At 37.6% G+C, this 25,601-nt stretch overlaps 1 protein-coding gene across 4 annotated transcripts in view; it reads left to right on the forward strand.

The window, feature by feature from the left end:
* MAP4K4 (mitogen-activated protein kinase kinase kinase kinase 4) overlaps positions 1-22,579 on the forward strand; it is a 153,446-nt gene extending 130,867 nt beyond the window's left edge. For 2 of the 4 annotated variants that reach the window (XM_063458449.1, XM_063458467.1), the window contains 14 exons: positions 4,637-4,734; positions 4,990-4,998; positions 5,635-5,810; positions 5,911-6,031; positions 6,877-7,059; positions 9,901-10,018; positions 12,330-12,500; positions 16,417-16,560; positions 18,134-18,268; positions 18,903-19,003; positions 19,158-19,307; positions 20,076-20,235; positions 21,452-21,591; positions 22,211-22,579. In XM_063458449.1, the coding sequence (XP_063314519.1) occupies positions 4,637-4,734; positions 4,990-4,998; positions 5,635-5,810; positions 5,911-6,031; positions 6,877-7,059; positions 9,901-10,018; positions 12,330-12,500; positions 16,417-16,560; positions 18,134-18,268; positions 18,903-19,003; positions 19,158-19,307; positions 20,076-20,235; positions 21,452-21,591; positions 22,211-22,294 (1,790 nt within the window). In that variant the 3' untranslated portion in view covers positions 22,295-22,579. The remainder of the gene's footprint in view (positions 1-4,636; positions 4,735-4,989; positions 4,999-5,634; positions 5,811-5,910; positions 6,032-6,876; positions 7,060-9,900; positions 10,019-12,329; positions 12,501-16,416; positions 16,561-18,133; positions 18,269-18,902; positions 19,004-19,157; positions 19,308-20,075; positions 20,236-21,451; positions 21,592-22,210) is intronic. The other 2 variants (XM_063458458.1, XM_063458476.1) reach the window with 1 other exon arrangement.
* The last annotated feature ends 3,022 nt before the right edge of the window (positions 22,580-25,601 follow it).

The raw sequence follows: 25,601 nt of genomic DNA on the forward strand, positions 1-25,601 counted from the left end.
GTGTGTGTGTGTCTGTTAGTGAGTGTGTGTGTGTCTGTTAGTGAGTGTGTGTGTGTGTGTCTGTTAGTGAGTGTGTGTGTGTGTGTCTGTTAGTGAGTGTGTGTGTGTGTGTGTGTGTCTGTTAGTGAGTGTGTGTGTGTGTGTGTGTGTGTGTCTGTTAGTGAGTGTGTGTGTCTGTTAGTGAGTGTGTGTGTCTGTTAGTGTGTGTGTGTGTCTGTTAGTGAGTGTGTGTGTGTGTCTGTTAGTGAGTGTGTGTGTGTGTCTGTTAGTGAGTGTGTGTGTGTGTCTGTTAGTGAGTGTGTGTGTGTGTCTGTTAGTGAGTGTGTGTGTGTGTCTGTTAGTGAGTGTGTGTCTGTTAGTGAGTGTGTGTGTGTGTCTGTTAGTGAGTGTGTGTGTGTGTGTGTGTGTGTCTGTTAGTGAGTGTGTGTGTGTGTGTCTGTTAGTGAGTGTGTGTGTGTGTCTGTTAGTGAGTGTGTGTGTGTGTCTGTTAGTGAGTGTGTGTGTGTGTGTCTGTTAGTGAGTGTGTGTGTGTGTGTCTGTTAGTGAGTGTGTGTGTGTCTGTTAGTGAGTGTGAGTGTGTCTGTTAGTGAGTGTGAGTGTCTGTTAGTGAGTGTGTGTGTCTGTTAGTGAGTGTGTGTGTCTGTTAGTGAGTGTGTGTGTGTCTGTTAGTGAGTGTGTGTGTGTCTGTTAGTGAGTGTGTGTGTGTCTGTTAGTGAGTGTGTGTGTGTCTGTTAGCTAGTGTATGCGTATCTTTCTGTGTGTGTGTGTATTTAGAAGGCAGGGCGGGGGGAAAGCGGTTGGGTGGGGGTGGAGGTGGGGGGAAAGCAGTTGGGTGGGGGTGGAGCCGGGAGGGGGGAGGGGGGCGCCTGAGTTTTGTCTTGCCTAGGGCAGCACAAAACCAGGATACACCACTGGGTGCAAGAATAGAGTGACCCGTCAGGAAGGAAGCACACAGCGCTCCCCCCTACCAGTCATATAGTGTTGCATGGTTGAGCAGAACGGACAGCGGTGCAGGAGCTTTAGTTTCCTGTACCCGGCTGGACTGACAGGAAGTGCTCACTGTGAAAGCACTTTCTTTCAGTCCGGCGGGGTACAGGAAACTGAAGCTACTGTACCGCGGTCTGCTGCGCTCAGCCATGCTACAAGAGAGATAATGAGGCACACCAAAGAGGAAAGAGGACCACTAAGCAGGGGGATGGACACACTAAAAAAAACAGGGAAGTAGAGAGGTGACGTTAGGGGGCCACTAAGCGACGGGGAGGGGTACACTAAGGCAGTGTTTCCCAACCCAGTCCTCAATGCACACCTACCAGTCCAGGATTTAAGGATTACCCAGTTTTGTCTAAGGTGTTTTTCTTTTTTTTTTCTAAAAACACCTTGGACAAAACTGGGTAATCCTTAAATCCTGGACTGGTAGGTGTGCCTTGAGGACTGGGTTGGGAAACACTGCATTAAGGGACAGGGAGAGGGGAGGGGAGGGGAGAGAAACACTAAATATTTTTGAAAGCAAAAAAATCGGACTGGCATATGTATATTTTGTGCATTTACACTTAATAAAAAAATAAATAATAGATTTACTAAAAAAAGATATTAATCCCTTAAGGACACAACTTCTGGAATAAAAGGGCATAATGGTGGAATATTTACGTCATGTGTCCTTAAGGGGTTAAATAAACCTGTTCAGTAAACATTAAATTTGTGTAGAGATAGTTTTTGTTTTTTTTCAAAACAGTAAATATACAGAGTATTGGTAAATTATCGGCCTAAAAGTTTACAGATTATCGGTATCTGCTCTAAAAAAATCAATCTTGGTCGATCCCTACCCTAAACATAAGGGGCAAAGCTATTACTTGAAATCTGTGAAGAAAACGGGCATATTGATTTGTTTTTTTTTTTTTTTTTTCAAAATATATATTGCCATTTAAACTTTATCGCATAAATAAAAGGCATAACAGATGTATTAAATGGATTATAAGTGAGACAAATTCAGCACTGGCAATACATATTTATTAAAAAAAATAAAATATATATATATATATATATATATATATATATATAAATAAAACTGTTTCTGAAGTAAACGTATTCTGTACTTCAGTTTGATTGGAAACCTTTTCTGAAATATATAAAATTGTAAATCCAGGTATCCAGTCATTGTATATTGAATATAACCTTCAAGTGTCTTGGAGGTTTGTGTGGTTTTTTTTGTTTTTTTTTTTCTCTTTTATATTCGATAAAAACATGTTAAATGTGATTAGCTATATAATTGCAATGTTACTTTCAGTCAATGGTAAAGATACTGTCTAAAATATTCTTACTATAGCACGGTTTAGAAGCTCAAAAATGCCATCACCTTCTGATCAAAAATGTTAGTGCTCTGGAGCAAATTACACAACTCTCCCATGCTAAATTTAGATGAATTGCCAAAGTGTGATGATTTACACTGGACTGTATGATAGCCCATGTAAGCTGTAGATTTAGGAATCTTGCGTTAAGGTAATATTTAAAAGATCACTGGCAGCCTAGGTCAAGATTGTCCATGGTGTGTTTATATAAAGTGTGTTTTTTTTTTTTTTTTAACCAGGTTTATTTTTCGACTGTTTAATATTTTGTGAATACTTTATTTTATGTAATCCTGTTATTAAACAGAGTAATTCAGCAAATAAACATGCCTATGCATTCTCCAGTCTGTCGGTGTTTAGACATTTTTGAGTTTGCTTGCTCTGTTGTGTGCAGTTAATTGCACCATAAGCTCCTAAATGTTTACTGTCATCAGGGCTGCTCTAGAGCATTGAGTCATTAAATGAACTCAGAGAGTACTTCTGATCATGCTTAAAGGATCACTATAGGCTCAATGAAGCTCAATGAAGTGGTCTGGGTGCCAGGTCCCTCTAGTTTTAACCCTGCAGCTGAAAACCTAGCAGTTTCAGAGAAACTGCTATGTTTCACTGAGGGTTAATTCAGCCTCTAGTGGCTGTCTCACTGACAGCCGCTAGAGGCGCTTCCGCGATTCTCACTGTGAAAATCACAGTGAGAAGACGCTGGACGTCCATAGGAAAGCATTGAGTAATGTTTTCCTATAGGCAGTGGTGTATCCTGGTTTTGTGCTGCCCTAGGCAGGACAAAACTCAGGCGCCCCCCCTCCCCCCGCGCCACCCCCACCCAACCTTTCCCCCCGCCCCGCATTCTAAATACACACACACACATTCACTGACAGATACGCATACACTAGCTAACAGAAATACACACTCGCTAACAGAAACACACACACACTAACAGACACACTCACACTCAGTAACAGACAAACACTCACTAACAGACACACACTAACAGACACACACTCACTCACTAGCAGACACAAACTAGCAGACACACACACTCACTAACATACACACTCACTAACAGACACACACACTAACAGACACACACACTAACAGACACACACACAGACACACACACTGACACACACACACACTAACCCACCCTTTTAAATTTACTTTTAAGACATTTTTTTTTAAATTTATTTTCAAGACATTTTATTTTTTATTTTTTTAAGACATTTGTTTTTTATTTATTTTTAAGACATTTGTTTTTTAATTTATTTTTAACAATTTTTTTTTTATTTAACACCCCCCCCCAGCCTCCTTACCTTTGGGAATGCTGGGGAGGGGGGGTGTCTCTTCCTCCCTGGTGGTCCAGTGGCTGCTGGGCGATCGGGCGGCCGGCCGGCGAGGGAGCACTTCCCCTGAGCTGTCTGCTCAGCTCCCTCGCCAGCCGCAGAGTGAGGCTGGGAGCCGGAATATGACGTCATATTCCGGCTCCGCCTCCCAGCCTCACTCTGCGGCTGGCGAGGGAGCTGAGCAGACCGCTCAGGGGAAGTTCTCCCTCGCCGGCCGGACGCCCGCCAGGCAGTGCCGCCAGATCGCCCAGCAGCCCGCCGGCATGTCTGTTAGCCGCAAGGCTAACAAGACATTTGCCTTGGGCATTTGGGGGGCGGCTTTTTTTGCCGCCCCCTGGAAAATGCCGCCCAAGGCAAATGCCTTGTTTGCCTCGCGGCTAATACGCCCCTGCCTATAGGTGGTTTGAATGCGCGCATTCGGATCTGACTTCGACAGGGGGAGGAAAGGTAACCAGCGCCGAGGGAGCCCGGCGCTGGAGAAAGGTAAGTGGCTGAAGGGGTTTTAACCCAGCGGCAGGGGCACCCTGAGGGTGGGGGGAACCTAATGACCCTATAGAGTGCCAGGAAAACGAGTTTGTATTCCTGGCACTCTAGTGGTCCTTTAATTTCCAGTTGTGCATATACTGTGATTTGATAGGTATTGTTAAAGGGTTACTCTAACCAAAACCATTTTTCTGTGAAACCTGTGGTTTGGTTGCAGTAACCTTTTCTGTGACTCCCCTGTAGAACACATCCAACTTGGTGTTTGAGGCTTATTTATTTTGTTTTGTGAATTGCTTGAGTCACTGTATCTAATTTTGCTTATTCCACACAATTCACAAAAGTGTGCAATATTCCAGGGATTTTATTAAGACTTTTTTTTTTTTTTTTTGCTTTAGTATAGTAACGTTTACAGCTTAACTGCAAGGTACTTTTTTCCAGTGCTTGTAACTGTTTATTTTTCTTTCTGTTTTTCAGCGTCCTCAAAGTCAGAAGGGTCGCCATCTCAGCGCAATGAGAATGTAGTCAAAAAGCCAGAGGAAAAGAAGGAAACTCTAAGACCAAGCAAGACTGTGGTACGATAATGACACAATATGTGCAGTGTTGTTTGTTTTCTTAAACGGTCCTCTAGTGTCACAAATTGTCTGTGATTTAAGGATTGATTCTGTTACTGGTAAAACCTTTTTCATATAATGAGTACATTATTATTTCCATAAGTACATGTACTTATTTATGTATTGGAAACGTTCTAAATATTCCTATGTTTTTGTTTCCTTCACTCCTATAAAATCTTTTGACCTGCAATTGGAACTTTTTTTCGAACTCATCAGGGAGAAGTGGTAAGTGTTCTAAAAACCTGTGAATGCACGCAATGGATGATAACCCATTCTAAAAATCTATTACTGTTATTCATGTGATTTATGTTCTGCAGTTTCAAAATCCTGTTGATATTATACCCAGGGTGCATCGCAGTCTCAGAAAAACATTATTTATTTATATTTTTACCACATTGTGTATAACCAGATTTTGTCTTGGTAAGTCTACCTTACTGTACAGCAGCAAAGTTGTATTCAATAATAAGGTTTGTGCAAAGTTGCTCTGAGAACCCCTCTTATTTATAAAAATGTGTACCCCTTTTAAGTGTAAGGTAGAAAAAAGTGCCTTAATCTCTGTCAATAAGAACTATTTCACCTTTAAGTACAAGGACAATCTGATTTTAACTGGGCAAGATAGATTTTTGTCATTTTACTTTTGTTAATAACTTTTTATTGAAAGCTTTACAATGAGAGAAGATACATAAATACTATTCAGCAAGAAGAGACTTGTTTTAGGCATCATAGATTGTTTGCAAACAAGATCGATTACATACACAAAACCTTCCTAGAAAAAACACTTCTGTCACTTTACATTTAAATCCTGTGTTTGAAATCCGTCCATCTTCTTTCAATCTTTTTATTTTTTTTTTATTTTTATAGGACTTGACTGCATTGGCAAAAGAGCTTCGTGCTGTGGAAGATGTGCGACCGCTGCATAAAGTAACAGACTACTCTTCATCCAGTGAGGAGTCTGGTACTACAGATGAAGAGGATGATGAAATAGAACAGGAAGGAGCAGATGAGTCCACATCAGGACCAGAGGATGCCCGTGCTATGTATGTTTGGTACAGTTCGATTTCACAGGGATGCCAATACTTGCATAAATAACTTTCTCAGTCATTAAAACATATGCACCCTTCCATTCACAATATGTAGGTCATCTTTGAATTTGAGCAATGGAGAAACGGAGTCGGTGAAAACCATGATTGTCCATGATGATGTAGAGAGTGAACCTGCCATGACTCCTTCCAAAGAGGGCACTTTAATTGTCAGACAGGTATCCATTTCATTCTTCAGATACTATCTCTAACCAGCTTATCCATCCATGCTGCACATTCCTTCATCTTGTGTTTATTATTTCGTAGTAGCTAGCATCTATTTGTTATGGCAGATTTTTATTTCTTTGCATGCGCAATAGTTAATGAACCCTCTTCATCTGTCATACTTTGCATGGATTGCATGCTTTCCCTCTCCACTAACCCTAGTAGTCAACCAGAGACTGTAAATAAGCACTAAGGAGACAAAGGTTTTCTGGATCAGTGACTAATTTTAGCTTCCCTTAAAAGGATGAGTCTTAACAGAGTGCTTTCCTTATTACACTAACTATTTTAATTGGTGCTTTTGTAGTAGAATACCAAGTTTGTCTAGTTTTAATTTCAAGAGTTTACAAAATTAATCCATATTCATGACTTCATGCTTGGTGGACCAGCGGCTAGGTTAAGGGTGTTTTCCCCTTCTTTTACCAATATAATTCTTAAATGAATTATTCCAAAAGTATAAGTATTTAAAATCCTTTGTCAGGAGATGGGTTGATCATTTAAAGTTTTTTGACTTGTTAAAACGTTTGAGTAACGGGGCTTTGCACTGTACCACTCTACCCTCTAGAACTCATGGGTAAAGAGAGAGTTCAATAAAATAAATACTATAACGTAAAAAGCAATTGCCTGACCCACAACCCTTCACCTTCTTACTGTGGCATCGAGACATGAAGTATAAGAGCAGCTGTGACTACTACCCCATTAGATTTTGTGAGATTGTAAAATTCACATGTAGAACTTTGCGGCAGCTAGCCTGTTACAAAGCAACACTTGAACAAGACAAGTGTGCCTGTTTTTTCTACAGAGTACAGTTGACAAAAAGCGTGCCAATCAACTTGAGAGCAATGGCTTTGCCGGTCGCATTCACCTCTTGCCAGATCTCTTACAGCAAAGCCATTCCTCCTCCACCACTTCTTCCCCATCCTCAAGTCAACCGACACCTACCATGTCCCCACAGACACCCCAGGACAAGTTAACTGCTAATGAGGTATGTCTGACGCCTGTAGGTGGCCTGGAATTGCAGGTCCTGTAGTGGATTGTATAAAACAGAATCTGCCCACCTGGCTTTGTTTGTGTCCCTCTTTGAACTCTGACATCAATAGCACCTCTTTAAGCTAAAATGTCCTAAAAGTCCTAAAAAACCTAATCACAAACAAGTCTTTCTTTAGTCCATGGGCAAAAATATCTGCTACAGTGTTTAAGTATAAGATACACCAGAAATGTTCTATGTACATTCTTCATGAAGAATTTCAAGTCATTCTAGATCCCATTCTGTGATTGATGGATTTATTTTCAGTCCATTTGTCAACTAGACTGGCATACAGCAGACAATTATTTTAACCAGTACATCCACACTGTATAATTTTATTCTATATACTATTTTTAAAGTATTTCAAATCCTGCCATTAATATCCTTTTTAAATTATTTCCAAAGTGTGAGAATAACAGCATGGAACTACATAGTAGTACTAGACATCATAGATATAGTGGGTTAGACACTTTCTGCACACACAAGGCAATTCAACAAAAACATTGATGCTTTTGGGCAGCTGAGTGTCAAGGCCAGTATTAGGGATAATTATAAATGCTGCAATGGTTAGATATCAAGCTGTATCTGCCATACAATTTGAATGAATTATATATATTTCGTGATCTAAATCTTCCAGACACTATAAAAAGTGTGGCTACAAGTAGAAGATCTACTGGTTTAGCTACTCCAGCGAGTTAAGTAGCTACCCATAGTGCAGTACACCTCACTTCCCATGGTTGTGTGTTGGTGAATAGCTGTGCCTTTGTTTTGTTTAGGCTTGTGTTTAGAATAGTTTGTCACAATGCACAAGGCTGCTTGCTTGCTACGAGTGTATTTGTGCTGCTTTATTTTTTTTTCTTATTATTTTGTTTGTAGTTGTAGTAGCCTTTTGCAGCTTCCTGCTTTTTTATTTCTTCGTTTTAGTAGCATTTCAAAGCTTTCTCAGCAGCTCGCGTATAATTTCATACCTTTTGTATGGTGGCTTGAAGAATGGCTAATATTGTAAATCCTCTAATTATGGTTACAACTACAGAGTGTCTGTGTTACACTGTCAAATTAGTGTACTGGCACTTCTGCCTGTTCTTTAGTGTTGGCAACAAATACATGGCAATTAAATATAAATAGCAATTCTAGAAAATGAATACAAAATTAATTACCGGTATATTTCATGGCAATTGCTTTAGTGATGATCACTTAGTACATGAATTGCATTTTATGTATAACCAGCAGTATTTTGATCTACATGGTAAACAGAGATCTGGCAGGCAATAGAATAGTATTACATAACACTTTTTAATTTAAATGGAGGAACGGAGTTGTTTGGTAGTGTGCCTCCTTTTTGCAATTACCTTACTGAGGTGTAGTATAGCAAAATGCAGTATTTGGTTTGCATCTAATTACAATGAGTCAGCCTGCTACTGAATACTAAAACATATTAAGATTGCGTTCCGGCTTTCAAAAGCCTTTGCGTGATGTTTGACTCTATGCTATGCTTCAGGATTATGAATAATATATAGCTCTGCACATTGTACAGTAACTCAAGGGGGCAGTTCTACTGCATACACATGGTAGTTTATAAAAGCATAGTTCTATAAAGTGGCCATGACAGATTTTCGCTGACATTTATTGAGTCTCTAATATACATGTAGCCCTTTTTTATTCTTGATTAGTTTAAAATAAATCTTGGTGCTTTCACTGCCCAGATATCTTAAGAGTTGCATCTTTTGTTTAGTAGTCCATGTTAGCGCAAACACACTAAGTGATATATTCAGATTTCATATAAATAAAACCTTTATTTTGGAGTAAGTAGAGTGAGTGAAAGTTTGTCAAACATAATAAAACAATAAATACTAGTCCACTCGAAACTAAATGTAAAAATTAGTATATACATCACACATGAAGCAGGTTTCTTACCAAATTACAGTAGGCTGTGAATTCTTCCACATGTAAAATCTACAAATCACATTTAAAGGTAATTTTCTCTAATTTATAACTTGCTCCATTTATGTCCAAGAAGGCCGGACTGTATAACTGGTGCAGAAGTAGAAGAGGACCCTGCTTATAAGAACTTTGGTTATAGTTACATAGTTACATAGCTGAAAAGAGACTTGCATCCAAGTTCAGCCTTCCTCACATATGTTTTTGCTGTTGATCCAAAAGAAGGCAAAAAACCCAGTCTGTAGCGCTTCCAATTTTGCAACAAACTAGGAAAAAATTCCTTATTGACCCCAAAATAGCAGTCAGATGTCTCCTTGGATCAAGCAGCTATTACCCCTCTAATTAGAAATTATATCCCTGTATGTTATGTTTTTGCAAGTATTTATCCAATTTCAGTTTAAACACGATGTAGCACTGGTCTCTACGACATCACATTCAAACAGCAGATATTTCCTAGGATTCCTCACACTGTTTGTGTGTTTTTTTTTTTTTTAACTGTATTTTTGGTTTTACCTACATTAAATGCTACGGAGAAGAGTACCTTAATTTATTCTTGTTTCGTAGTTTATTTGAAGTTATTTTTCATGTCTTTCTACAAATGTAAGTTATACAGGAAGCTAAGTAGCTAATAAAGTCACTGTAATGACCGCACATCTCAACCCCTTTGCATCACAAATCACCCTATAACATTCATGATTCCAGTTTTCACCCCACTGCCCTTTTAACACAGCACTGTAACCCACATGCATCCTTGTCGCTTGATGTACCTCTCTATTCACATGTGCCGATGAAAGCATTTTTCTTCGCTTTCTAGACGGCACACAATCTATCTGGTAATCACATTTTCCCTTTGCCTTCCAGACGCAATCAGCCAGCAACACACTCCAGAAACATAAATCTTCCTCCTCATTCACGCCTTTTATAGATCCTCGATTATTGCAGATCTCTCCATCTAGTGGTTCAACTGTAACATCAGTGGGTAAGTAGCTTGAGCTTCAGATTTTGAAATATGCAACTACTTACCATGTTGGAGTAGACTTGTATTTAACCTTTTGAATAGCAGTATATGGCATATATTATTTATTTTGTGATATGTAGTGCTTGCGTAGCTTACGGAGTTTTTTTTTCTTTCTGAAAGTATAAATAAGTAAATGTGCGTAAACAAGTGTAAAGGCGGTCAGGCTGGGAAGATGCATTGACAGTAACACCTTAACAGGTTTACAGAGTATGCAGCTGCAGATGTGCATACATTTCAGTTTCATAACTGTTGGTCATCATGATATCATCATCATCATCCTCAAATTCTAATACATCAATCTAGATAAATTATATTTATGGAGAAATTATAGCAATACATTTTAATATAGAAATATCAAAACTTTGTGAAGGGTGTCTAATATTTATAATAATCTGTTTGTTTGGTTGAACACGACAAGAGGCATACTATTCTCCCTTCTACCAACTGGTTGGCACATCTATAACCTTTGAAACTTTCACTGCTGCTCATTCAGTGAATCTTCAGTAGCGCTAGCTTTATTTTATCTGATGTTTTTCTGTATATATGACTGATTTGTGTTGCCATATTGTACATGGTGTGTGTTTCTTGTGCTCCAGGCTAACAGCTACCCTGCTTCTAACAACCTCTGCAATGTTGTTGAATTTACCAAATGTAGGTAGACGTGAAGTCTCCACTGCCAGCATATAAAAACCTGCTGGAATCCAGTTACTCGAAGTAAAGGCAAACCAGCAGTGCCGTGAAAGAAAATCGACATCTTTTTCTTCACAATACTGTGAATATTACAGAATACAGACTGGCATGGTCTGCAAACGAAATATTACTTTTTGCGTACTAGCTCTTTCTGTTTAATTTGTGAATGAACATAGCACACATTAGAAATCTGAAATAGGATCAGAAGTAGATATCACATGTCTGATGTAAGTAACATTTGAATAACTTCCACATCCGCAAGACCCCTTCAAATATGCATTTTGTTGAATGACTTCTATAGACAGAACTTGACTCTCCTTTATCCATGTCTGCATCTAGTGGAGAGGAAAGAAATTAATAGTTTCTGCTTGTTGGGTATTAGAGAGGCTAACTTCACCTAAAGCAGAAACACATACCTCCCAATTGTCCCTATTCAGAAGGGACAGACTCTATTTTGGGCCCAAAGCATTCTGTGCCTCTTTTCTAGGAGCTCCGTGTTGTTGGTGTGTCTGAGTGTATAACAGAGTTCCACAACAATAATAATCAGGAATGTTTCTTTAAACTACAATAAACATGTTTTGAAATCAGTCTGTATAGATAAATACATTGTTCTTGTTCTAAATTAAATTTTGAATTCTATAAATAGTCATTAGTAAGTCACCAAACATTTCTCAGAACAGCCTCACCTCTGGCCACACCCTCACTCAGACCCGTAAAATTAAAGTGTCTCTCTTTGTCCATTTTAAATATTGGGAGGTGTGGAAATAGCTTTAAAGCAAAAATAAATACTAAATGTCTGGCACGTACAAGATTGAACAATTAGCTGTTGTCAGATCTATATGAGCAGATAACCACAGAGAGATATCCCATGTGTGCCTGGCCCAGCAACAAAAATTATTCAGAGCCTGTTTGCATAGACACTGTGCTAAACACATATGTAAGTAGAAAACATAATACGAATTTAAAATTTCTTACCCGTATCTTCGTCTAGGTTTTTGTTTAACACTGTGTGTATATAATAAGACATTACAATATGACTGTTGCACTATGCTCGACAAAAACGCTGATTAGCCTGCCCACAAATCATGTTCAAGATATTGCAAAATAAATTAAACATACCTGTACTCCTTGGGGTAGGGGATAAAGTAAAATCAACATTGTGCAAGAAAATGATGATTGGTGCATGCTAATAACTATGACACTGAGGAAGCTCTAAGCACAAGAGATAAGGGCAAAAGCATTCAAAAATGTAAACATGTTCGAATTACTATAAAGTGTTTCTAAGGTAACTGGTTCACTTTACAGTGAAAACAAATTTAACAAAATTCCTAGCACAGAACTGTGTGACTGCTTACCTCTTTATACTTTGTGAAAATATATACCATATGACCAACCTGTGTAGAACATGTTTGTTTAGTCTCTCTCCAGTAGCATTGCTGCCTCCTCCCCTGCTTGCTGTATGCCGTGTAATGACAAATTCAAACATGATGATTATTTCATTGAACATTTGATTGCTTATATCTTTCAGGTACTTACTTGCGCACACTGGAATCTAACCATAAAAATACTCATTTTATTTTAGTGGGATTTTCCAGTGAAGCGCTGAGGCCAGATGCTATGAGGCAAGATCCTACCAGGAAAGGATCTGTTGTTAATGTTAATCCCACAAACACAAGGCCACAGAGTGACACACCGGAAATACGCAAATACAAGAAGAGATTTAATTCTGAGATTTTATGTGCTGCATTGTGGGGTAAGTTATGGCACACATGTTAATCCTCACGTGATTAACCCATAAAAAAAAAAAAAACATTTCTCTTTGTATAGTTGCTCATGGAATACATAAACAAACTGTTTTAAGAGTACCTTTGTGGCGGTGATAATGAACCTTAAACACTTAACCAAATACAATTCAAGAAAAATTGCAGATTCAAATTTGCAGGCTATATTTTGTGTTGGCTCTGTCATTTTGTGTCAGATTTTGTCATTCATTCAGACCATGTTCTATATCCTGTGCATAAAATGTATTTTTTTCCTAACAAATATTGGTCTTAAAGGACCACTATAGTCCCCTAAAAACTTTAGCTTAATGAAGCAGTTTTAGTGTATAGGTCATGCTTCTCAGGTTTCACTTCTTAATTCACTGCCATTTAGGAACTAAATCATTTTTTTTCTGTTTATGCAGCCCTTGTCACACCTCCCCTGGCTCTGATTGACACAGCCTGCATGGAAAAAAACTGGTTTCAATTTCAATCAGATGTAATTTACCTTAACCCCCGGAGGACCAAACTTTTGGAATAAAAGGGAATCATGACATGTCATGTGTCCTTAAGGGGTTAAACAGTGTTATCTCTTTCTATGTAAACTGAACTTTAATCACATACAGGAGGCTCTTGCAGGGTCTAGCAAGCAATTATATAACATGGCAGGGGATAAGAAAATCTAAATTAAACAGAAGTTGCAATAAAGGAAGGATAAACTTTAGATGACTCTTTACATGAAGTGTTTAGGAAGGCTGTGCAAGTCACATGCAGGAAGGTGTGACTAAGGTTCATAAACAAAGGGATTTAACTCCTAAATGGCAGAGGATTGAGCAGTGAGACAGTAGGGACATGATTTTTACACCAAAACGGCTTCATTAAGCTAGAGTTGTTTTGGTGACTATAGTGTCCCTTTAACCCCTTAAGGACACATGCCATATGTGACATGTCATGATTCCCTTTTATTCCAGAAGTTTGGTCCTTAAGGGGTTAACATTATATGGAGAAGGTGAATCAAATATGCTCATGAAATCTCAAGTATTGCCTTCGTGTGTACATCCATTAATGTTTATACTTGGTCCATTTTGTATTTGACCATTTCATTTCAGCTCTTGGTTTCCTTTGCCATATATCCAGCAGTACTATCCCTGTATCAAGTGCTAAGTAGCACAAGATATATTTTGTTTACCGACTGGAAAACGTTCGTTTTAATATACCTTTTTTTTTTTTTCCTGTTGACTAAAGATTCTTTGTGAGGTCTATTCTATTTTAAAAATGTTTAAAATAGAATAAATATACTTGGATTATACCAGCTAACTATTTGTGTTGTTGTGTATTCCATAAGTTCCACATTTTAAACCAGGCCAGAAAATGTCCTTATATAAATGCAGATTATAAAGATTAGACATTTTTGTCTGAAAGATCAATTCTTGCCATTCAGAAAACAACTGATTCATTCATGTGCTAAATACGATTCTGGTATATGCAGAATGCTTTAGACCAAGCATGTCAAACACAATGAATATATTTGCGGCCCACCTGCCCTGGGGCCACTTTGTGCTGTGGCTGCGACCAGCCACAAGACCGGAAAGAGATTTCCTTCTGATTCTTGTCTTCCCTCCCACGGCCGATTGCCGGCCAGCCACTCCCCCTTCCCTCCTGCTCGCAAAGCCAGAGGAGCGTCTGCCCTGCTTGAAAAGAGAATAGCAGGGCTGGAACTGGAGGACGGGCGGCTCATCTTTAGGTAGGGGAAGAGGGACTTGGAGGACCTTACTGTGTAGTGTGTTAAATTGGGGATGTATTAATTTTAGAGAATAGTGGGCAGTGCATTAAATTTGAGGAGGGAGTGGGAAGTGAATTCATTTGAGGGACGGGGGCAGTGTATTAATTAGGGGGAAGGGAGGGAGACAGAGTATTAAATTGGTGGAGGGAGTGGGGCAGTGTATTAGAGTGGTGGTAGGGGGAGGCAGTGTGTTAAATTGAGGGGAGGGAAATATATTTGGGTGAGGGAGTGGGGCAGTGTATTAGAACGGTGGGGGTGGGCAGTGTATTGAATTGGGGGAGGGAGTGGGGGCAGTGTATTCAATTAGAGTGGAGGGAGGGGGCAGTGTATTAGATTGGGTGGAGGGGGCAGTGTATTCAATTAGAGTGGAGGGAGGGGCAGTGTATTGGCTCTGCATGGAGACGCTGAATTTTCCTCATAGAGATGCATTGATCCAATGCATCTCTATGAGGAGGTCCTGATTGGCCAAAACGGCATTTGGCCGTGCCCCATGCTGATTATAGCCAATCCAATGCTTTCCCTATGGGACATCATTGGATTGGCTAAAAGTCTGCCCTTTTGATGATGTCACAAACCGGCGGACCCGCGCAGCACTGGAAATAAGGTGAGTTTTAAACTTTTATAGGGGGGGCTAAGAGGGGCAAGCCACCTATATGGTGGGTTTAGCACTTTAGGGTCAGGAATACATGTTTGTGTTCCTGACCCTATAGTGATCCTTTAATATGTCAAGGTAGTTGGACAGAAACATTGGTTATATGCAGATGCACGTCTCTAAATTAATAAATTAGCTCTTTTGTTTACTTTGAAGCCCTACGAGCGTGAGGACATCCAGTGCCACTTAGACAACTTTTTCCATACTGTACTTTCCTAAATAAACCTAAATTTTTTTATGAAAACTAACGTTTTCGTGTTTGTGCGGCCCACGTGAACCTAAACCTTTTTTCTTTGGCTCATGTTAGCTTTTGAGTTTGACATGCATGCTTTAGACTAAATATTTGTTTGGTTAATGTCTTTTTGGTGTCATCATCTGCATGCGTGCCCTTCAAGTTGTTTGAAAATGGACAGGTACGAAAAGGTACAAAACCAAAGAGTAAAGTCTATAAGGCAGACCTACACCTATAAGTGGAGCACTGAAAGCATGAGGGAGTACACTTACCCCATGTAACTTGATAGCAAGCTTGGTATATAGTACATGTAAAAAGAAATAAAAAAGGCAATGTAGTGCAGATGGTATGTCAAAATAAAATCAGATAAAATGGTGGTGAAGTGGAACACTCACATTTTAAATGAGCATGTATGTGAAAACTGGCTCCGTAATCAGGCTTGTATGCTTTTAAGGCAGCATCACACTTACAATCCACGATATGATGTATCTCAAAGAGAAAACCTGGAAAGAAGGGAACCAATATCCAGTCTGTTTCAAATGATGTGCAAGGTGAAAATAAGTAAAATGCTCACCTTTTTCAGAGCCCTCTGTCCTGGCTCTGAGGAGTAGTAGCTATGTGCCAGTATATTTGTGGTGGCACCTCCCCTAGGTAGATTCGATGGGCTCCAGAGGACTACTTAAAATATTTAAATTTGTTAATACAATGTATACTTATAACATATAGTATAAAAATGAAAATAATAAGAGTCCTGAATAAGCCGAAAAGGAGGTACACTTCACTTGTTGCACTTCAAAACCAAAGGGTTTTTAAACATGCAAAAAATGTAATTACAACTTTATTATAATTGTTCATTTTATGGTTTCATTAGAAATTGAATTGAATATCTCTTAGTGATTTATTTATGTAATTATTTGACTTGTGCAAAAGTGTGTTCTGTCCATAAATGCATTGGTTCTTCTGAATCAAAGTACATTTTAAACCATGCCTGAATTAATCAGTTCACCTAGAACATGGATAATTTCCTGGGCAAATAGATTTATTTGAATGTGGCTTAAAGACTTTTGATTCTGACAAATCAATTCATTTATGGACGAAACAATTTAACAACATCTCCTTCGGCTCAATGATCTAAATAGTTACTAGACTTGTGCTAAAATGTTTGTATAAAGAAATAGTTTAGTCTTCCAACAAACTGTGGTAATCTCTATTCATATTTCTTGGCCTTCTGTTTTTGGATAGGTGTAAATTTGTTAGTCGGAACGGAAAGTGGATTAATGTTGCTGGATCGAAGTGGACAGGGAAAAGTGTATCCCCTCATCAACCGAAGACGATTTCAACAAATGGATGTGCTTGAAGGCCTTAATGTGTTGGTTACAATATCAGGTGTGGAAAATTCATAGTTTTGCTTTTAAAGAATGTCTGTGTGACAATTGTTTTATTCTATTTCAAGAATAGATTTTATCTATATGTGCACTTGTTATTAAAGGGGAATAGTTACTACTTTGGAATTTACACCATTAATCAAAACATTGGAAATCACCTATAATTTGTATTAACCTATTTTAAAGAATGTATCCATGTTCTATTCAATTTACATAAAGGATTTAGAAAATGACATCACAATCCAGTTCAGAAAAGGCATAGTCAGGCACACCATGCAAATGAAAAAACCGAAACTCTCTGTATTCTCTGTACTCTCTGTACTTCTCTGTATTCTTTCTCTGTACTGACTGCCTGCTGCAAAAAACAGAGCTTATAACAATAACTAACAGGGAGCTACAATGGGGGCATCTAGTTGCAGGATGTAGAGGTGTGGATTTGTACATTTAATTTTATTTTTTTCACACCTTAAAAATACATTTGTTAATAAGGATAAGTAAATGTAATATTTAAAAAAAAAATAAAAAATAAAAAGGCAAACCTACTTTTAGAGAACTTTACACACAGTATAATTACAGCTGATTTGAGTTAAAAGTCAAGAGATAACAAATTCTAATTGTGGTTAGAATAGGGGTTCAGTGTTGACATCGTGATTTAATATAAAGCAAGAGATGCCAGATATGGTAATTGTGGCTGGAATAGGTTCACACTGTTGCCACCATGATTAAATGTATGAATTTGCTAATTTAAATAGGGATTCACTCAGGATGCACAGAGCTTCTTTGTGGAGGTAAATGAATTTCTCCCCTTAGTTGGCTGATACTTATTGTTTAATATTCATAATAGACACTAGTTGATGTTTTGTCTCAAGGAAGCTTTAAAGAATCACTCCACGTACCAGAACAACTTTACCTTATTGCAAAGCTGATGGCACGTGGAGTACTCTCCACTCACTTAGCTGAGAGAGTAACTGTGAAATGCATCAATTTTGTAAAAATCTCTAAACTGTCAGTAGGGCATGGTTTCCTTTTACTAAATAAACAATTGAAAATTAACATTCCATGCCGCTTCCAATGCATTATTGTTTCTATTTATTTATGTATTTAAATTAAAGTAAAATATCTTGTAATGTGAGGAATGTGCACATCTTCTCATGATTGTTCTTCTGAATACATTCTGTTAAAGGGACACTCCATACACATAAAGCATTTCTGCTTACTGGTTATGCTTATTTTCATTTCAGTTTATAAAAGTACTTATTTTCTATTTAAAATAAATACTTTTATAAATAACTGCAGAAACACCTCCTGGCAGTCTTACAGTCAGAGATATTATCTTCTTGATTCTGTTAGCTCAATACAATTTGCCTGTGAGCGTCTGCACGCCCTTACTGGGCTTATTTTAGTCTTGTCTTCTTAATGGCTTGTTTCTGCGTCCGCTCAAATCTGAGGTTCCTTAGTGACTTACTCTTGGTGTCTGTCTGTCTGTCTGTCTGTCTGGCATGTACCATCTGCACGCAATAATGTCAGATTGTTTGTAAAACCTTGTATTCATAGAAGCTTGTTTTTTCCTGCAGGAAAAAAGAACAAACTGCGAGTTTATTATTTATCCTGGTTAAGAAATAAAATCCTTCGCAATGACCCTGAAGTTGAGAAGAAGCAAGGGTGGACCACTGTGGGTGATCTGGAAGGCTGTGTGCACTATAAAGTTGGTATGTCTGAAATGAAAAGTGTAGTAAGAACCTTACTGTATGACATTGGGTCTAACTTTAATAGTTGTTGCAGTATTTGAATTCCCATTTCTAGAGCAACTACAAACAAAATATAGAGAATATTTTTTTTCTACATGGCTGATCTTTGCAGTAGATGGCGTTTTTTCCTAGATTCCTTTTTTAATACGTACACCTTCAACAATGTCCAATCGGATAGGCATACCTAGGCTTATTGGATGCTCACGGTCATTAACTTATTCTCCCCTTTGAAATCAAGGAGGGAGGTAATCCTGGGCTCGAAATAACTAGAATGAGATGAAAGTGGGAAGAATGCCCTAGTAGAGGTCTATGAATTATTTCTGCTATGTAAAGCCTGCAGAGATGGGCAAAGTAACACATCACTTCCCAAAACACATAACAGAGCACTGGAGGCTTGGTAATGAACTCGCATATTGAGGAAGTTTCAAATCATACTGAGTGGGTGGTGGATTGTGTGTATAGTTACAGTTTTTTGTTTTGCGTGACAACTTGAAACTGTATACACACAAACAAATTTGTGTACCTTTTTCTGGGTTTAAAAGTAACTTTAGACCACACTTGTTCTTGAAACATTGCGTATGTTCTTCTATTTCAGTCAAATATGAGCGCATCAAGTTTTTGGTAATTGCTTTAAAGAGTTCAGTGGAAGTTTATGCCTGGGCACCAAAACCTTATCACAAATTTATGGCTTTTAAGGTAAGCGATTGCTATGATTTTTTAAATTCTTGGGTCACAATTATAGCCACGAGTAAACACGTAAGTCTTCACAGTAACCAGATGAGGATTCTGCATAGAAATATATTTTCTACCTGTAAACCTGCTTGTTTTTGTTTTTTTTTATCTCTTGCAGTCTTTTGGAGACTTGATACATAGGCCTCTGCTGGTAGACCTGACTGTAGAAGAAGGACAGAGGCTGAAAGTTATCTATGGATCATGTGCAGGATTTCACGCAGTTGATGTTGACTCGGGAGCGGTCTACGATATTTATCTGCCAACACATGTAGGTTTTTTTTTCTGTCCAATTATCTTCTGACCAGTGCTACTTGACCTACAAACAATCCATAATACAAGTCATACATACAAGACATCATGTGCCTATAGGAGGGCACTCAATTATCCAGCATGCTCACTTGTGTGTAGACAGTGTTTTCTCACACTTCTTTTTATTTAGTTTTTTTAACCCATGTTAAAATAACTGTATTAATGTGTAAAACAAGCCACCAAATGCTTAATTAAAATGAGCTCCTATTTTTAATTTTTTAAATCATAGAAAATCCAAAAGCGTTTATGCGATTTGTGAGTCTGAATAAGCATAAGCATTTTTGAAGTAGCATCTGTTACTCACATTATATAAACCAAGTCACATTGATACTTTGTCCCAAAAAGTAAATTTTTAAATACTATTCGTAAAAACACTTACCGGTATTTATACCACCAAAGATATTTGACTATTATGGTTGTCCCTTATGGTTATTTTATTTTGTATACAGACAGGTTAAATACATAATATTGGAAATATCTTTTTAATGAGATGTATATAAAATAATTTTACATTTGTAGTAGTACAGAACTTTACAGTTATACAATGGGGTTATTTATTGAAAGTAATTCACAGGCAAAAATAACGTTGACAGACACGAAAGGTAAAGAAGGCCTGTATATATTGTAAATGTAAACGCTTCCAGTTTCAAGCCATCCTGTTATGTTCTCCTTAGATTTCTGTGTATCTACCTATATTACTGTGTAATAGAAGCATATTATTTTACAGATTCAGAGCAGCATTCAGCCACATGCGATCATTATCCTCCCAAACACTGACGGCATGGAGCTGCTGGTCTGTTATGAAGATGAAGGAGTGTATGTTAATACCTATGGCAGGATCACAAAAGATGTGGTACTACAATGGGGAGAAATGCCTACATCAGTTGGTATGTTTACATTGTCCTTCTGTGGCAATCTGATCTTTTGCTTTATCATTTAGTGAAATAGAACTGTGATGTTAAATCTAATGGTGGATTCAAGTTAATTTAGTGCTTTGGGTTTGTGTGTTTTTTTTTTTTTTTTTAAACTTATTTTCTTAAACATTGGTTGTGTGGCCTTCACAGTAAATTCTTGGAGACGTGAATGTATTAGCTGACAAGTTTGTGCCAGTGCTATATTAACACCCAACTTTTTATTTTAATATGGAAACCATTGCATATACAGTTTTTTGTTTTTTTTCCTCCGGAATATATGAAAGCTTTCTTTTCCCCAAAATTTTAAGTAGAAAGCCGCCTGCATGTTATATTCTGAAGGTCGTCCGGGTGCCCATCTAGAGGGGGAGCTCTGTACAGTGTGGTCTTGCGGAATGTGATAATGGATCTTCATAGTCTTCTGTGTCTGACAGGAAGCTGCACGCTAGGAGCAGCGAGTAGCTTCCTGTTAGACTGGGTAGAGGGTAAAGAACATCCACTTCCACAGCGTGTGAGGCTACATTTCAACAGCAAATAAAGATACAAGGGTGGTTGCAAGAAACACCGGGAAGGTGCAAGAGACACAAGAAGGTTGTAATACATTCTAAATTTCTGGTTTAAATATGTGGGTGCATCTTATTCCAGTTACATATGTTAACTGTAATATTACGGAGTACACCAGTCACTATAAGTGATGTAGTTAATTGGTGTTGTTCTCGTCTTAAGAAATGAACTTTAAGGTTACTCCCTGGCACAGTTGTATCTTAATAGAACTCACCAGCTTTAAATGTAAATCTTGCTCTATGCCTTTTTCCTAGCAGCCATGTCCTTGCGTCTCGCTTCTTACCTACCTGTTACTAAAGGCATCTTGTGTATGTTCTTAATCCCTCCCTGCCTAGTTAAATTGTTTATTTTAATAGCCGTCACTCACTCCCAAGGCATATTGTCCACTTTTATATCTACCTTCCTGCCTGGTTAAATTTCTGATTTCTCTATCCATTACTGTGCCCATTCTACATACCTGTGACAGTGGCACTATCTAAAGAAGCGCCAGCAAACCTTTTTTTAAGATGATGTTGATGTTAGTAACAAATGCATTAATGGGAATTATGTAACAAATAAATATGATGCTATGACATCGTAAAATGAAAAGATTTTTGAGTGTACAATTATTATTTTTTTTTCCTTTCAGCATATATTCGATCTAACCAGATAATGGGATGGGGTGAAAAAGCAATAGAGATACGATCTGTAGAAACTGGCCATCTGGATGGAGTATTTATGCACAAACGAGCACAGAGGCTTAAATTCTTATGTGAACGTAATGATAAGGTAACATTTACTAAATTAAATTGAAAGCTTTGTTTCTGCAGGTTTGATTTAATGATGGAATATGTAGCTGTCATGTCTTGTGTACCAGCTGGAATGCTGCCTGGTCCATGTTGTTACTGTTTTTGGGTACCTTCCTGCACATTTGTTTCATATGCGATAACACACATGGTAACTCAGGTTGGGTAAAATTGGCATTGATAATGTGGAAGTGTAGATTGGAGATGTACACTGTCGATGTATGTTCTAAATAGTGAATGGGCAGAAAGGAGGGCGGTCTGTGGGAAGTGTCACAAAGTACATCAAAACCTTCCTTAATAGTTACATTAAACTGCAGGTGATGCCGGGGCGCTCTAGGCCAGTGGCACCCGTCTTCAAGGCATGCCACTGTTCTAGGTTTTACCTTCATCCTCATAGGAACATAATTTGGAATGCATAAATCATTGACTGTTTGTGTGTCTTGAGGGCTATATTGGTAACCACTGCTCTGGGCAATTAACCACTAATTGAGCTGAAGTGATTCTGTTGATTAGAGTGCATCTTTCATTTTTACTTTTGTGAATAACTAGACTAAAAAATTAAATGAAGTTTAGTTACTCTCTCTATTATCTCTCTCATGCAGGTTTTCTTTGCTTCTGTACGATCTGGTGGAAGCAGTCAAGTGTATTTTATGACATTAGGCAGGAGTTCTCTGCTGAGCTGGTAAAGAACGGAATGGGAACTGCTGATAACCTCCCCTACAGGCTTCAACATCTCTGCAAGATCACTTACAACTGGAGTACAGGCTGCATAATGTCGTTCTGTTTGCAAGATATGTCAAGATGGAGTCTGAATAATTTAGCATATTTTGTTTCTAATTTAGGGGAGCAGATTGTAGTGTCTTTACACAGCTTTCAAGGCAGCTGGTGCTTTACTATATAATGCCTTTGTCAGGTGCTGAAACATCTGAGGTTTGGGATTAAAAAGAAAAAAAAAAAGCAGGGTTTACTAACATAGACACTTCCTATAAGTTTAAATAACCAACATATCGTTAAGAGAGCAGAAGAATCATGCGCAATCACAAGAGGACAGACCAGGAGAACTATAGCTGATCTTAATAATGCACAGCCAGGCTTTTGTTTTCTTCAAATGTTATGGTTTATTTAACTTAGGAATTTTTTTTAATTTTTTTTTTACATTTGCTTTATTTTTTAACCTTGCAAACAAATACAATGTATTTATAAAATGTGAAAGGCAGCAGCTAATGTTTTAACTTTTTTCCTACACACAGATTTCTAATCCATTTGTGTGCATTGCTCAGTTTTGCCCTATATTGTACAAAACATTTACTGTTTTACTTTTTCTTCTGTCCCTCATCAGTAGTTTCAGCAGCTGCCTCATCAACTGCTCTTTTGATTGAGTTATGGAAACCTAAAGTAAATGTGCAAATAATTAATTTTAACAGTCTGTACTGTAGACGGGGAACAAAACAGGGTTGCAGAGGTTGACACTCAAGGCAGATTCCAATTGATCTTTGATTTCTCCTACCTCATTCTTGGCAATGCACAAACTCCTTCGGTGCCACAAGACCTGCAAGAAATTTGCAGAACTCCTGGACACCAAAGGACTTGATAAAGAGGCTTTCCGACATCTATGTTAATCACTTATAACATGAATGTGTAATCTTAATACCAAATTTTTGCCAGACTTGCATATTGTCATGACTGGCAGAAGTTGGCATTAAGTTGGCACAATGGTTGGATAGTGATAACTAAACACTGATAGGTTTCAATAGAATTCATTTGCGGCAATGTTTTTTCGTTCTACTCAACTTTTTGGTTTCAGATTTTTGTTTTTGGCCTGAAACTGTAGAAAGTTCAGTCTATGATATGCAGATGTAGCATCAAGTGAGATCAGTGTTTTAGGCTAGTTCTCAAAATTGTTAATGTAGGATACTCGAACGGGCACGGGAGGGTCGGGCTTGTTCATGAAGTGATGGCGTATTCCTTTTTTAAGAATGCAATGCACTAAAATCTATTCTAAGAATGTAGTTAATAATGCTTATTCATAAACAGCATACTGTACCTGTGTTTAGATGTAAGATTCCCAGTTCTGACTTTTTTAATGAAAATACAAAATAGTCAGTTTTATTTTCTGAACGTTTTGACATTTGTAATAAATGTCTGAACACTAATAACTTGTTTAATGGCTACATGTTCATTATTTGAGGTTCCTAAAGTGTATAATTGTGGGTGATGTAGCAATGCACAGTGACATTATTAAACCAGGTTTATTTTTTATTTGTTTTTTTTTTTTCTGGTGTGGGGTACATTGTTGACAGCTGCCTTAAGCTGTTCATTTGTGAACAGTTTCACTTTTTAATGTAGAAACCGACTACTCTTAATTTCCACCATGGTGTTACAACTGTTTTTGTTTTGTTTTGTTTTTTTTGCTTTATTTTATGCAAATAATACACAGTTACGTTTACTGACAGGTTCATCATATTGAAGATTTATATTTTATGGACATTTATTCGGCACAAGTTGATAGCTTTAGAATAAGTGCCGTGAAAAGTTCCTTGAATTACTTGATTTGTTCAGAAAGCACGATAGTTGCACAGAAGCCGCCCAATAGACCTACCATATTTAATAAACTGGTGTGGAAGCATTATTGCGAATGGCTAATAAGCACTTTCCTTGCCAGTAGCACTAAAATGAAATGTTTTGAAAATGGGTATATGCATTATGGGAGTTCTGTACCTTATTTCTGCCTCACTTGCGGAAAATGTTGGTGTTCTTTCACGCAATCGTGAGATGTTGTGAAACGACAGCAGGAGTGAAAAATAAAGTTAAAAAAGGGTGGAAATGATGTCAAACTTTTTATGGGAATAACTTGTGCTGCAGCCTGTTTCTTCACTCATAACATTTCCACTGTTAACACACCTCTTTGTTTTCATGAACAAATGCCAATGCTTTTGTTGAAATTGTCAAAACCTTTTTTATTTTCCCCTCTTCCTTTTGTGGATATATGTATTTGGTTCACTTACATTTTTTATAAAGAATTACTACGAGAAAAAGTTACACAGTGAAGCAGTTATTTAAATGTTCTATTTGTGAAATGGCCACTAAAAAAGAAAAGTACAGGTCAGTTTGAAATCCTAACATGAATGTGGGTTATTGTTTTTTTTGTTTGTTTTTTTAACTGTAACAATCTAGTGGGATTAACTTCCAAAAAAACAACAAAAAAATCTAGCTTCCCACCACCAAATTCCCGAGAAAACCAGTATTAACAAAAACCACTACATAAATATGAACAATATCTTTAAAGCTGTAGATCATCAAGCAGAAAGACATGCAAATAGATTTAGTAATGCTTAAAAAAAAATAATACATTTTGTGTATGTTTGGGTAACAGGAACTTGTATGACTGCAGTGTTGCTTTTTTAAAAAAAAATAAAAAATTATGCACATGTTATGTTGGATAAAACGTTTACATTTCTATTTGGTTAAACTAATGTGCATCACATATTTATGGTTTAGTTTTGGTCTTTGTTTTTAAAGTGTTTTTATTTTTTTCATATTTTACTAGTACACATTTTGTGACCTATAACCTCAAACATTTCTGAATTAATAATAAAGCTCGAAAATAATACAGGTGACAAACTGCATTGAAATACTAATTGTGGAGCTGCAACGCAGACATGTGACATACATTATCAGACGTATTGCAGTGCTATCTAACTTATGTCTACTGTGTATCATGGAAATTACTGTTCTTTTCCCCATGTTTTCCTTAAATAAAGTAAAAATTACACCTACAGTATTTTGAATGCATTCATTTGCGTGGCTTACAGTATGGACCGAAATGCTGTCATGGAATTGTATAAATCGTTTTGTATATGTAAATTACTTGTCAAATAATATACATGTAACCCAGGTGTAGAGATGGGAAAGACCCCTCCCAAAAATGTAGACATTGGGAGGATCGGTTGGTCTTTATGTAACGTTTTAAATCATTTAGAAATCTGTACGCTG

The sequence above is a fragment of the Pelobates fuscus genome, chromosome 1 (assembly GCF_036172605.1).
Source record: "Pelobates fuscus isolate aPelFus1 chromosome 1, aPelFus1.pri, whole genome shotgun sequence".
In the NCBI taxonomy this organism is placed as follows: domain Eukaryota; kingdom Metazoa; phylum Chordata; class Amphibia; order Anura; family Pelobatidae; genus Pelobates; species Pelobates fuscus.